This window comes from Anomalospiza imberbis, chromosome 3 (assembly GCF_031753505.1).
Source record: "Anomalospiza imberbis isolate Cuckoo-Finch-1a 21T00152 chromosome 3, ASM3175350v1, whole genome shotgun sequence".
Classification (NCBI taxonomy): domain Eukaryota; kingdom Metazoa; phylum Chordata; class Aves; order Passeriformes; family Viduidae; genus Anomalospiza; species Anomalospiza imberbis.
In genome coordinates, this window is record NC_089683.1 from 6,713,910 (window position 1) to 6,728,165 (window position 14,256).

General features: G+C 37.9%; 1 protein-coding gene across 2 annotated transcripts in view; it reads left to right on the forward strand.

Moving 5' to 3' along the window:
- The window catches only part of CD2AP (CD2 associated protein), a 77,027-nt gene that overhangs the window by 47,705 nt on the left and 15,066 nt on the right, over positions 1-14,256 (forward strand). For both annotated transcript variants that reach the window (XM_068183283.1, XM_068183282.1), the window contains exons 6-11: positions 1,078-1,262; positions 4,635-4,743; positions 7,390-7,481; positions 9,023-9,127; positions 11,455-11,491; positions 11,793-11,855. In XM_068183283.1, the coding sequence (XP_068039384.1) occupies positions 1,078-1,262; positions 4,635-4,743; positions 7,390-7,481; positions 9,023-9,127; positions 11,455-11,491; positions 11,793-11,855 (591 nt within the window). The remainder of the gene's footprint in view (positions 1-1,077; positions 1,263-4,634; positions 4,744-7,389; positions 7,482-9,022; positions 9,128-11,454; positions 11,492-11,792; positions 11,856-14,256) is intronic.

Consider the following 14,256-nt stretch of genomic DNA (forward strand, 5'->3'; position numbering starts at 1 on the left):
GCCTACCAACAGGATGTTTAGCTGCTCTGTGAGATATCTGAGGGGGATATAACTAAATAAAGAGCATGTGGGTAGACAAAAGGTGAGCAACTGAAGTCAAGACCAACTTAGCTTCATGGTGCCATCAAAATATCTTAAATTTATGATAGAAGGAAGAGGCTTTAATCTTTATTGCAGTTCACAGGCCTGTGTGGGCTGGAAAGAACTTGAAAATAACTTGACCCAAAGGCTAAAGGATGTGGAGGCCATTTTGACTTTGGTTTATAAAAGCTGTCCATTTTCACATGACTGTGTCCTGGATTTCTGCATACAAAAATTGCTTGCCTATGTGTCCTAATTTTTGGGCTTTAATAGATGTAACCATAATTTAAAAACTTTAAAAAAAAGTTGCAAAGCTCTTAGCAACAAAATTAAGTTATCCTCTGAAATACATTTCTGGGAGGTGGATAAATGCTGTACCTTAAAACGGAAAGATTAAAAGAATTGTAAATAGTTGAATTATCCAGGAGTGATTAATTTCCAACAATTATATCTGATTTGAATGCTTGGAGTATTTTGAGCAGTAGGAAAATGTCACTTTGGTTCCTTGGGAGGCATCACTCTGCCACTGAAATACACTCTGTTTTCCTGTGACAGTTGAAACATGTTTGGATTCATTATGGACCTTTATTGATTATTGCTTTCTGTGGCTGTAGCTGTTCAAATTAGAAGCTTTTAAATGTTGGATTGAAATGCCATTTTCAGAGAGTGCATAAGCAGTGTTTCATAAAAGTAATGGAAAACACTGATGCTAACAGGCTGTGGAGCCTGAGTGCTAATTGAAATAGCAAAAATATTAGTGAGATGTTGACTTAAGTTGCCAGAGTAATCAGGACAAAACTAGTGTGATTTAACTTAGTCTCACATAAAATATAAAATGAGAACAAATAGGAGGTGTTACAGCTACAGTGGTGTTGCTAGAAAAGCTCCTTATCAGGAGCAGTGCACAAAGTTGTGCTGCTTCCACTTTTTTCCCAGAGGAGCAAATAAATAATTTCAGCTTTTAAAATAGCTTTCCCTTTCTTATTTTATTTTCAGAGCCTGTTTTCAATAGTCCTACCTCACCTGTGACCTCTCCAGGAAATGGGAGTGAACCTGCATTGGGACCAGCACAGCCAAAGAAAATCCGAGGTGTTGGGTTTGGAGATATCTTTAAGGAAGGCTCAGTGAAACTTAAAACAAGATTATCCAGTAATGAATCAGAAGATAAAAAGCAAGATAAGGTTTGTAGTGGTACATATTGTTCTTTTGAGATTTCCTGTAAAAATAATTTAGGAGATGTGGAATCTGTCCATTACCCTCTCATAGGCTCTTGCCTATAAAACAAAACAAATCCCCTTGAATACAAAACAAATCCCCTTGAATATATTCCGCAGTAAGTTGTATTGAACATTGATTCCAAAAGGTCTATTCAAATGTCTTGGTATTTTAACCATTTGAGACTGAAAACTGAGCTGATACATAAATTGTCTTTTCAGAGCCATGTGGTGAAATACACAGTGGCATCTCAAACACATCTGCAGTATAGACCTCTTGCAGTTCACCTTATAACAGACTTTATGTATAGTCTGGGAGAAGATTAAGTCTACCAATGCAAGTTGAACTTGTCTTTTAAAACAAGGAATATTTTGGCATTTCTTTGTGTTTTGGCTTATTTGGGTTTTTCCTCAAGTTTTGGCAGATGTTGAGATTGCTGTTCTAGGTGTCAACTGCCATTACCTTCAGTGAGTGCTGCCAAGATTCATAAATTACTGGTTGTGTAAGGCTGTAAGCCTGACAAATACAGTTCTAGGATTTTGCATTTTCTTTTCCCCATATTTTTATGATTGAGTGGGAGAAGGACCACTTTTATTCTTTGTTGTTTGAATTTTATTTTGATCTGAATTCAAGAGTGCTCAGCAGCGATGCTCAGTCCTTTAACTTGAATTTACTATTCCAATATATGTGGATTTTCAACTATTGGTAAATTAAAGGCAGCTGAGATAGTCCAGAGTTTCAGTTTTGACTCAGGTGATCAAGAAACCTTTTAAAGCCTTTGTCCATTTCAATTTTTGTTTGTGGGTTATGGTCATTAATGCTGTTCTGGTGAGTGATTTGTTTTCCTCTGCCATGGTAATATTTGTAATGGTGTAGGGCAAAATGTGAGGTGAGTCCCTGGGAGGAGGAGGATTAGAGGCTTCCTTGAATGTGTTCTCCCTCAATAGCTGTGCTCAGAGCAATGGCATGGTGTGTGTAGTGTTTGTTTCTGGTCTCGTCAGAGCATCAGATGATTGGAAAAAGTTGTGAGTGTGTTGCCTTCTGTTTAAAGCTCAGGGAATGTTGCTTCCTAAAGAAGGTGGTGTTTAGAAAAAAAGGTCTGTGGCAGACCTTACTGCAGCTTTTCAATATATAGATGGATATATAGATGGAGAGAGACTTTTACTGAGGTCTATAATGAGAGGACAAGGGGCAATGGCTTAAACTAAGAGGAGAGACTTAGGAAGAAAAGAGGGGAGATGAGGAAGATGTTCTTCATGGTGAGGGAGGTGGGGTGCTGGAACAGGTTGTCCACACAAGTTATGGTTACCATGTCTTTGGAATTGTTCAAGGCCAGAATGGATGGGGCTTTGAGCAGCCTGGTTGTGTGGGAGGTGTCCATGCTCATGGCAGGGAGTTGTACTTGGATGGTTATTGAAGGTCCCTTCCAGCTCATTCCTTTCCATGGGTCTGTGAAGTCACATGGATTCTCCGCATTCCTCCCCTTTGTCCCTTGATGTGGCAGTCTTTGATCACTACATGTTCATGTGAATGCTGTTATAGTGGGTTTTCAGGACCTAGCTTCCAGTTTGCTTTCTTGTCATCAGATTGATCATTCAAAAGGGTGCTTCCCTACTGTCTACCTTGTTATTTGGGAATATAAAGAGCCTTTCCAAACTTGTGCAATTAATATGAAGTCTGCTCAGACCTTTTGAATTGTTCTGTTTGACTGTGTACATGCAATAAAATACGCTCGTGCTGTGCAGTTTTGATTGGCCTGTCTGGAAAGGTCTTGTAGATAATTTCTTACCAAGAGAAGAAATGAAGTGAGAAAACAGTTTTGTATAGCTTAATCTCAGAGAAATAAACAATTTAGTTTAGCACTTAATATTCCACTTACACTTGTTGCCAAAGTCATCCCAAAGGTGGACAGACTTACAGAACAGCATGAAGAGCCCAAGGGAGATAATTCTCATGAAGCTCTTGTAAAAATAGATGGCTTCCTTGGATTTGTGCTTAACTTGCTTTGGGGTTAGCTGATGAAATGCTTGGAGAGCACTGTCAGTCTTTTAAGACAGTAAGAAAAAAAAAAAAAGTTGTGTAAAGGAGAGAGGGCTCTTTTCCCTTGGAAAATTCAGACTGTTCAGCACAGGAAGGCTGAGCACTGATGGATCTGAAGGGCCCAAGAGTGTACATGCTGCTGCAGGAGATCATTCCAGCTCTCCCAGCATCCCGCCTGGGCTCAGGCTATTTATACCCTGTCTGCCTAAACTTCCTCTCTTATTCCTAATTGCATCTTATGTTGGAAGGGGAAAATGCAGAAAACTATTTCCATGTTGGAGGTGTTTAATCTCAGAGAAGGGTTATTTTAGTGCTTCCTTCATACACCATTCTGGAGAGAGTTAAATTGCATAGGTACTGCAGGAGCATCCCAAGTGACCTTGGCTTCTCTGGTATGTCAGAGGCACCAAGCACCAGCCTACAGGCATTGTCTGGCTCTAAGGAGACTAAATCCAGTTTCTGTGACAGTAGAAGATCTGCAAAGTTGAACTGTAGATGAAAATGAGAAGAGCAACTAAAGGCAGTGGGATTTTTCATATCAGTAATGCTGTTAGGGCTGCTCAGGTAAGTACTGAATGTAAGATCATATTCTGTGTTTGTAGCTCTTAGGGTGTGAAGAAGTGGATGCAGTTGAAGCTGTCAGAGTCTGCCTGGCAGCTCAATAAGTTTCTGAGCGGAAAAATGAAATATTCCGTAATTTATTTCGGTTAGATGTTAACTCTGAAACTTGTGGCAATGCCTCTTTATTTTTTCATTTAGGAGAAATCTCTAGTGACACTCGAACTGTTCTGTACAAATTGCTGAGAGTGAAGGAAGCTGGGACAGGTTTTCATGTTCTCTTTCGTTGGTCTGAGTAGTTAAAAACTGCTTGTCTGAGGTGCTGTGTGGCTGCTGCATATCCCTGCCTTATTCCAGTGCAAAGTAAACATGGCCAGCGAGTTACTGTGAGCAGAGCTGTTAAATAACTGCTTCTGTTATGTGCTGGAGGAGGCATTATTCAGGCTAATGGGAGAGTAACACCTGGAACTGCTGAAATACTGTTGCTAAAGTGTATTTGGCCATATCCTGAGATCAGCTTGAAACTGTGCTCTGTCTTTAACCAGTAGACAAACTCTAATTGCAGTGTCTAATGAAGTAAATACAGTAAGCTAAGTACTTAGTTGGAAAAATCATTAAATCTCTTAGAGATGGTTATTTTCATCATCTCAGCTAATGAAAAATTCAGTGTGTACTGTAGCCTAATAAAACCCAAAACTTTAAAGAAGTTTTGTTAACAAAGTTCTTTTCCCTTAATACAGCCATTACCTAACCATCCCCCTGGAACAAAGTTAATTCATTTTCCCAGTACAACAAAAACTGAAAACACACCTGAAGTAATAAAACCAGAAGCTGAAAGTAAACCAAAAGGTAAGGCTGATGGATATTTACATCTGTTACATGGTGGTCCTTTCTTATGAACTATTTGGTTATCATTTGTTTTTTTGGTGTTAAAATCTAAAACGTTGGCATATACTGAAGTTTTGTGTAATGTTCTGTACCTTTGAGGAGTCAGCAAGTGCAAAAAAGTCTAAAGGAATTTTTGCTTACATTTCTTTAGGAAAATTATCAAAAACATTTGTAGGATTGTCTCCCAGAACAAAATAAGGCTGGGATAGGAACTTTTATTGCAACAGTCATTTTGCATTCATTTTCTGTTGACACATTGTTTACGTTCTGCCTGGTTTGATTCTGTTGGGATGCTGGAGTCCTATTTCCATGGAACAGTCTCCCAGCACAATTTCTGTCCCCAAGTTACACAAGTTCCTTTGTAGGCTCAGGATTTTCTGTGGAGGTGGCAGCGTGCATCAGAAAGTTGGTGTTTATGTTGTGTTGAGGTCTGTTCCCTTCATAATCCAGTTCCATTATGGTTCTGTTTATACTGTTTTTTTTAATTTTTCTTTTTTATCTCTTAAGAATTTATTACTTCATTTAGCTGCCAAATTGCAGAGTTTTATCAAGAGAGATATTTTTAAGCCAACCCAAAACATCTTGAGGAAGTGCCAACCCCATATGAAAAATTAACTTTGATTATGTGATGTAGAGTAGACTGCTCATTTCCCCAGTTCCAGAGCAGGCGTTTTGTCAACTTCTATATTGTAATTTAGGTATATTTTTGTTTTATGTGGAGGTACCTTATTTTGGTGTGTTGTTTTCTATGGAATGCATAATTTGCAGAAATAAGAAAACTGTGACATCTTGCTTTTAAATCATTTCAGTGCTATTGCTCTAAGAAACAGCAAGAGCGTTGTGAAGAAGCCCTGAGCATTGTGAAGTTCAACTTGTCTAAAAGTTTGCTTGAAATTAACTCAACTGTGCCTAGAAAAAAATCCCAACATTCAGTGCTGGACACCCAAAACATTCAGTATTTAGGTTCTTTAATAGTTTCAGGTGTATCTCATGCTAAAGCGTGGAAGTTGGTCCAGTCCTGTAGCCATGCTGAGTCTCTTTGCCAGAGAAACAAATATATCAGAGAGGAACTTAAATATGACAGTAAAAGAAGCTGTAGGACAACATCAGTAGGTAATACCTATAGACACCAGATAAGAGCATCTTAAAACTTAGGAAGACAGCTTGTTTTAATTCCTTTGTGTTTTATTTAAACATAGACTATAGTGTAGTCTGTGTCTCATCCTCAGTTTGAGAGACCAGGTTTTGAAATAAACTGTGTTCATCTGTTAGCAGATAAACACAGATCTCTGAAATGTTTAGGCTAGGTTGGCTTATTTTGCCGTGAGGTTCTTCTGGTTTTGGAAGCTTGTTTTGGCCTCTGGTGCAAGTATATAAAAATATTTTCTTTAAAAAGTAAAATAATCACAATTTGACCCCTCTTTTCCCCCAGTTATGTTAGGATACAATATTTATATATATTATCTCTTTTAGCTTGGCATACTTTGGCATTTTAACATAGTGGTTATTACTCATTTTTATTTGTGAATGCAGTTTGTGTGTTTTTAAACAAAATACAACAGCAGCAAAAAGGTTTGACTGCAACTGATTTATTCTCTTGCTACCCAGCAAAAGCTGTCATTAAGAATTGCAGATGATTCTGTGACTTGATGGTGTGCTGCTCTAACTGGAGGGTGAAGCAGCTGCTCATTGTGGGGTCAGTGTCAAACACACATAGGTTATGGCAGCACCTAAAGAGTCCTTTTTGTTTGCTTCCTCTTTCTTTGTGTGTCAGATACAGAAATACAACCTTGTTATCTGCTAAATTGTTTTAAATGTGCTGGGGTTAAAAAGTCTGTGTTTATGTATTTTGGCCTTTCTCATGGTTGTTTTTTTGTCAGTGTGGGAAAGGAAAACAAATCCTCTTGCTTTTTCAATTGCTGCCACAATTTAAAATGGACTAGGTTTGAGCTGTACTGAATGGAAATAAAAGAATTATTCTTTCTGCTTTTGCAGAAGAGGCTGTGGCCGAGTTGATGGCTCAGATGAGCTCTGGTTTCAGGTGCTTAGCCAAGGAATGCCTTCGCTTCAGTTACTTGGTTTCACTGCGCAATTTCTGAAGTCTGCTGCCTGAAAGTTCTGTAGTTGTACATGCTAATAAAGGATGTCACTTGAAAACAGATGCCTGTATTTAATTAGGATTGCAAATTTGAAATTTAGATAAATTTTGAGAAAATACACAAGAACGCTAATAAGCTTGAAATAATTTTTGTGTAAAGTAACTCAAAATTGAATATATAAATGCTATTGTGGGGGTAGATGGGCTGTTACAGTTTTAACTGTTACACTTTTAATCCCTTTTTTCTCCCTCTGAAATCAGAGGGCTTGAATTAAGTTGCTGTTGTTAAAAAATTGTTTTGGGGCTTTTCAAAGACCCATTTCCTTTGCTCAATAAATATATAATCTTATTTTTCCTGTGATTTGAACATTCATAAAGCAGTCTCAGGTGGCTGGTCTAGAAGGAAAGTGTGATTATAGTGTGAATTTCTCAGCTCTCAGACAGCATAAGTGAGCTGTTATAATGAATGTTACTACCCATGCAGATTAATTTGTGCTCCTCTGTTCCAGCCAAGGAATATTGCAGGACAATATTTTCCTATGATGGCTCAAATGATGAACTTAGCTTTAAAGAAGGCGAGATCATTCAAATAATCAGTAAGGTAAGAAAGTTTGGTCTGCTCTGACCATGTGTATGGCTTTGGTCAGTTTTGTACTGGGAGGTTGTGTATTAATTGAGAAGCAGGAGGGTCTGTTGGAGTAGATAGTCCTGTAGACTGATTTCTCTCATATGAGAGTCAACTCTTTGCTTCTGCACTTGATGGAGATGCAGATGACTTCAAAGATTGTTCCAGAGTAGGAGGTTATCTTGGGGTCCTCAAAGGCCAGTGGGATCAGTGTACACTCAGTACCAAATGCATTTCAGTGAGGAAATGGGAAAAGCTTTACAAACAGCTTTACCTTCAGAAACATTTTTTTTTCCCCTGGGGATTCAGAATAACCAGACAGAAATTAGTGATACTTTCTGTCTATAAGGGAAACATGATTATTTAGTTTAATGTTCTCATTTGCGTTGAATTCTGAAAGCAGCTTTTTGATAGATCATTTTGATGCAGAGATGGCTTTAAACAGAAAATAAACCTACCCATAATTAATTTCCCTGCACTATTCTGTAGTCTTTTGTTATTTTATATGCTTGGCTATGTTAAGAAATAATGACTTTCCTAAAAAAGTGGAAAGTTTCATCTTCAACTCTCACTCAGTTGCAGAGGACTTAACACATTTTTCTTTATTAAGATTTTAATTCTATGGAATTAAGTCATTGATTTTATGAGCATCATTGATCATAAGTACAGTGGAAAAGAGTAGTTATGGAAGGCCCTTTTGTAAACACAGCAACCCTTGCCCCATCTCCACTCAATCTTTTTCCTCTCTGTCTTTTAAAACCAATTTATCCCAAGCACACTCTGGTCCAAAGTGGAGCCAAAAAGAGTTGTCCAGACTGAGTGGCATCCCTGCCCATGGCAGGAGGTTTGACCTGGGTGATCTTTCAGGTCCCTTCCGACCCAAACCATTGTAGGTTTCTGTGATTTTTTTGGATCTGAGGCACAGAGGAAAGCTGTTATTTATGCTGGTAAAGTATAACATCATACTTTCTGTTATGGACAAAGGCCTTGATCCAGTAACATCATGTAATGGAGGTCTCTGCCACTGAATTAATTGTCCAGTATTGTATTTTCTCATAGTATGGTTGTTTTTTCTCTAAGGGAGTATATTCTTGTGCTTCTTCATCCTTTTCAGACCAGAGGAGCTGATCCATCACATCAGAATCACTTTTATTTAGTAGGATTTTGCGTCATGCCAATTACATTGAAGTATTTACTGAATAACTTGCTGGTCAAGGAAGCTGAGAAGATCAAATGTTGTGTTAGGTCTTAACTGGGTTTATGTACTTTCCTTCCCTTTGCAGATCTTATCCTTACACCCTTATCTTATATGATGTAATATAATTTCATCCTGCATTTTAGAAAGCAAACAAAAACTGACCAAACCTGATCTGACCTGTAGCTGCTTCCCCTTGTTAAGTTAGTCAGTTTCAGACAAACAATTACTTTGTGATCAAAAGGGAAAAAGCTCTTGTGTAACTGTATCTGTTCTGGGGAAGAAGTAAATACTGGTTGAAGTGACCTGTTATTTATTTTAGGACACTGGAGAGCCAGGCTGGTGGAGAGGAGAGCTCAATGGTAAAGAAGGAGTCTTCCCAGATAACTTTGCTGTCCAAATACAAGAGTCTGATAAAGACTTCCCTGTAAGTTCTTACACCTATTGTTTAGTATCACAAAAAACTACTGATGAAAATGCAGAGAATAAAATAGATCACAGCACATAATGCTGCTTAAAATATTACAATTGTGGCACTTTAAACTTTATCTTGACCTAGTTACATAAAAGAGCAAAGATGAAAAAGTTAATTTTTGTGTTTAACTTGTCCATAAATATTAAAGTGAGTCTTTTGAGATTAGTTCTAATTAATGAGGATGATGAGGTCATTTAGAAAAGGATGTAGTTCTGATAGCATGGTGTTGCATGTTACTGATTACTGAATTAAACCCTTACTGTTTAGGAAGGAGATAAGCTGTTGGTTTTTTCCATCTCAAGTCCTTAAGTAACTGTAATTACAAAATGCTGAATGACCCCTCTGGGTCTGACTGGGATTTTTCTGTGTCAAAACTTGCAGTAGGCTGCAGTATATGAAGGATATTTTTTGGGTGAGATTTAGAAATATTTTTTCACCATCTCGTGTGCTAACTTGTAGAAATGAATGCTTTCATGTGGTACTCAACAGTCTTATAATTTTGATCCTTGTACAATTTTTGTTGTTGTTGAGATTAATATGATGTTTTGGTTCTGTCACGTTTGTGTAGCAAAGATGGTTTTGTTAATTCCCAAATGTACATCAACCCCAGGTGGAATGGATTCAGCTCCAGATAAGGAGTTATTAATTTATCATTTGTCCTGAGTTGCCTCACATACAAAGAAGCCTACCTACCCCCAGTCAAAATTTTCTTTACAGATGGATTCTCAGCTGTGCAAGGGCAGCATGAATGCCATAAAATACAAGAAGAGGGGATAGGTAGGGTTGCTGTTTTACAATACAGAGTTGTTACCTACGGGGGGGTGGCGAGGAAACATTCTTCTACTCTAAACAGCATTTCCCTGCTTTGATCCTTTATTCTGCTTTGTGTGCAGTGTCTCAGCACAGGGATTCACCTTGCACTGAGCAGCTTTCAGGTTCAAGGCATTGGATGGCTGGTGATCATAATCAGCTATTTGATACTGACTTCATAAAAACACAGAGCAGAACTGTATAATGGCAAGTTGATGCTGAACTCCGTTAATTGTTTTTGGTATAGGCAGCAATGCTGCACAGCTGGATAATGTAGTTACTTCTTTGGGAAGAAAGAAAATAGACTCTTGTTACTTAGGTACGCTCACTTTTGTGTCCTCTGAAACCAGAGAAAGAAATTGAATATGGGTTCTCCTGCTTGCTTAATTACATTTCACATGTTACAATAAAATCTTGTTGCACTAAAAAGAGCTTATTCAATAGCTGTAGGGGCACAGAAGTGAAATCCATCCATAGCAACTGTTTTAAAAATACCCACTGCAGGGTGTTTTTGGAGGGGTTGTGTTAGACAGAGCCTGTATGGTTTCAGCAGTACCTGTGTGAAGAACAAGTGCTTTTGTAGGCTTTTGTATAATTTTATCAGAGAATCTTGTCCTTAGTACAACCAGAAAGGCCCCTCTTCTAAAGCAATTTAATGAACTACGTTCCAAGGATGAGTGGTTGAGATCTCACCTGAGAGGTGCTAGTCTCCTTTCAGCAGGAGAGAGATTCAATTTTAGGTGTATCAAAAAGTGATGAATGACTGTTTCAAAATAGTAATTTCAATGTACAAACAGTCACATTGTGATATTTTGTACATTTTTCATGGCTGGCATAGTTTGTCCATCTTTCCCACTTAAATATAATGGTAAGGAAGCTCGGATCCATGTTTTTCATGTAACTGCAGTCTTTGAGACAAATGCTGCCAGCATCTATTAGTTTCTTCTTACACTTGTAATTTAAAAATCAAGTAATTGAAGCCATTCCTCTGATACTTAATTTAGAAATCTGTTTTTAGTGAAAGTGAACATTTTTGGTTCAAAAAATTACCGAGTTACTCTTTTAGACTGGCATTGTACTAACCAAGATTGAGGTTTACATATTGAAATCAAAATTAGTGTGATCAGAGCAATTCTTTGGACTACAGAAGATGAAATTACTGGATTTTAGGTTTTTTTTTTCTTTTGTTTATGCTCATTGCTGAAGCACTGATTTCATTTGAACAGACCTGAATTTTGTTCCTAAATTTTCGTAACTAGTTGTCTGGGAGATATCAGAGGAGTTGTTCCAGGTCTTTGTGTTTCCTGTCTGAATTGATTGCCTTCTTTGTGCAATACTTTGAAATCAGTTGGTAAACAAGCTCCACTTTACGGTATGCAAAACAAAACACAAATGAGGCTGTCTTGGATACAGAGAATATCTGCTTGCTTGCTTGTTTGACTTTGGTTTTTTTCCTCTTCATTTTGCAGAAGCCAAAGAAACCTCCACCTCCAGTTAAAAGTCCAGGTATGTAGTACATGTCTGGTGGTATGAAAAAATACTAAATTGCAGAAGCAGTGCATGACTTCAAAAGAAAATTTAGAAGTAGATTTTTATTTCCTAGTAATGCAGCCATAGTCACACTTTGAGGTTACTTTTCATACTTTATATATTTTGCTGCTGCAGTATATTTTTAAAGACTGTTTATAAATGGTATTACACTCCTTGCAAAAGAGAAGACACTACTTGGTGTGAGTCTTATTTTTAGTTAGTGACCAAGATAATTAAAGCTCTTTGAAAAATATCTATGGTTTCCATTTGCATTCAGTTGCAAGACCTGAATTGCCAGCTGGAGAGAAGAAATTCCTTTCTTTGAGGCCTGAAGAAAAAGGTAAGGAGTTTTCTTCATGGTGACTTGGCTGCTCTGGCAATAGGCTCTCTGTTGAGGGGCCAGCATACAAATACAAACTCCCTTGATACCATCTACTGAAATTGTCCTGTGTTGTTACAGAAATGTCTTTGGAGTGATTAGAGCAACTGCTAAACTCTGTTAATCTGTTTATTTCTTGTTACTGCATGACATTCTGTGGATTGGTTTTTGTATTGCACAGTAACATGGTTACTATTCAATTAATGAAGGTGTAGTTCTGTAACAGTGGCTGCAGTTTTGGGAAGCAGTAGTAAGTTACTAGAAAGGCAAAGGTTAACTGCTGCAAAAATCAGTCTGGTCAAAAGTATTTTGAAAGAGCTACACAGAACAGGTACACAACTCCTTAGATGCTACAGTCTCAGAAACAGAGATTTCTTATCCTGTTAATTCTTGCTATATTCCATATTTTCAACTTCCACTGAATTTGGAGACATTTACTGCTTTATTCTTAAAATTAAAAGGACACCTTTTTTTAGAGGCAAAGCTACTATTGTCACCCAAACAGATTCTAAAAGGCTTTCCATGTTTGAAAAACTTGCCTAGTGAAAATGTTTGATTGTGTTTAAAAGTGAGAAGCTTAAACAAATGTGTTGGTTGGGCCTTGCAGAAGAAATCCTGATGTTCTTGCACCTTAACCAAATTAGAAAACCACTCTGTCCTGTGAATGGAGAACTGTGGCTGACCAGCATTTCTACCATTGAGGCTGCTGATGGGTTTCTTGGCTTCCTTGGGCAGTTTTTATTAGCCCCATTTTAACAAGGCACCTGCTCAGGTATTGAATATGAAAAATGCTTGTTAAAGTCAGTTCTGTTTGTTCTGTATGTGAGCAAACAAATAATTTTTATTTGTTGGAGCAATATCTTCATATGTGAATTGAGATCAACTGTATGATTCCAGAAATGTTGATCACCTGGCTCCTTCTAAATACTTCTAAACTGAAGCAAGTTTAATTTTAAACTGGTTCTGTTTGGACTATAGAGTTAATCTTTGCATAGTTGAGCTCAACTGTTCTTGGAGAAATATAGGAAAAAATACTGAGTGGCACCATCCAAAACACATAGGAATGTGAAATCTACAAAATTGCATACGGTAGAGAAGCCTTCTTTACTGAGCTACAGGAAATGAAGGAGGAAAAATTTGTTATGGATTCAGTTGCAGATCAGGTCATAAGAATTACTTCTTTAGATAGTATTAATGTTTTACTGGAAGATATGCCCATTTATCAGTGCAGTTGTACTTGTGGAAAAATAGTCCTGTTAATACTAGTAATTGAACCCATTAAGTATGAAATTGTTCTGTAACTAGTTTTCAAAAAAAAAAAAATTGAGCAGCTCTAATCAGAAGCTATCAAACCATGTCATTTTTATGCCTATTGGGAGACTAATCTGTCTTTAATTGCAATCAAAAATCGATCAAAAATTAGAGTTTCTCTGAGCATTTCTGTTTTTATAGTGAAGGACACTAAATGGTGTCATGTAGAATTTTTTTTCTAGTGTAAATATCTTCAGATTTGTATCTTTTATTTCCATTACTGAACTATTCATTTTTAGCCAACACTCTTTTTCATTGAGGAGCAAAATCCAAAAAAGACATGTCATTTTGTCCAGCAGAAATGCCCAGTTTCTGTGCTCATGGTGAACCTTGACCTTTGGTATTAACTTATTCCACTTAGCTATAGACATTTTTTATATTCAGATTTTGATTGGGAGTATTAGAAGGGAGAACTGACAGATGAGAGTTCAGGAATAGGGTTTGATGACAGCATTTTTTTCTGCCCTGTTTATGAACTCTGTTATTTTTAAAAGCAAAAGGGGTAATTCTCAACTTATGCTCAGCATAACTTCAGTAAAGCCGATTGATCCTGCAGTTAGTACTGGCTGGTGTTGGGTGTTTAAAACCGGCAGCGCTGTGTATTGGGTGCGGAGGCAGGAGTGGCCGGTGCCGCTGCTGTGCTGCTTTACACAGGGCAGGCAGCCCCACCGTGTGGCACATCCTTCCACTGCTTCAGCATCCTGTGTTCTTAGCTGAGAGGGGCTGCTAGGAGATGCCAGCCAGTTTGGATTTGCTCATTTCTCCTCCTGATGTTCAGGTGTCCCAAAGCAGGAAGACAATTCTGCCCCTGAGCAATGCTTTTGACAGAAGTGTCTCTAGGATCTGTTTGCTTCCCAAAACTCCTGTGAAAGAACATTGGCTTCTTCCTGTTTTGGGGCTGGAGGGGTGCTCAGTGGCTGCAGCATTTGTCCAGAAGAAATCAGTCCTAGACCTGGCAGTTCAGGCACTTTGCTGGCTTGGAACGGAAGCAAATACCCTGCCCTGCTCCCAGATCCATAGCATATATAAGCATTTTACACCAGATCAATAC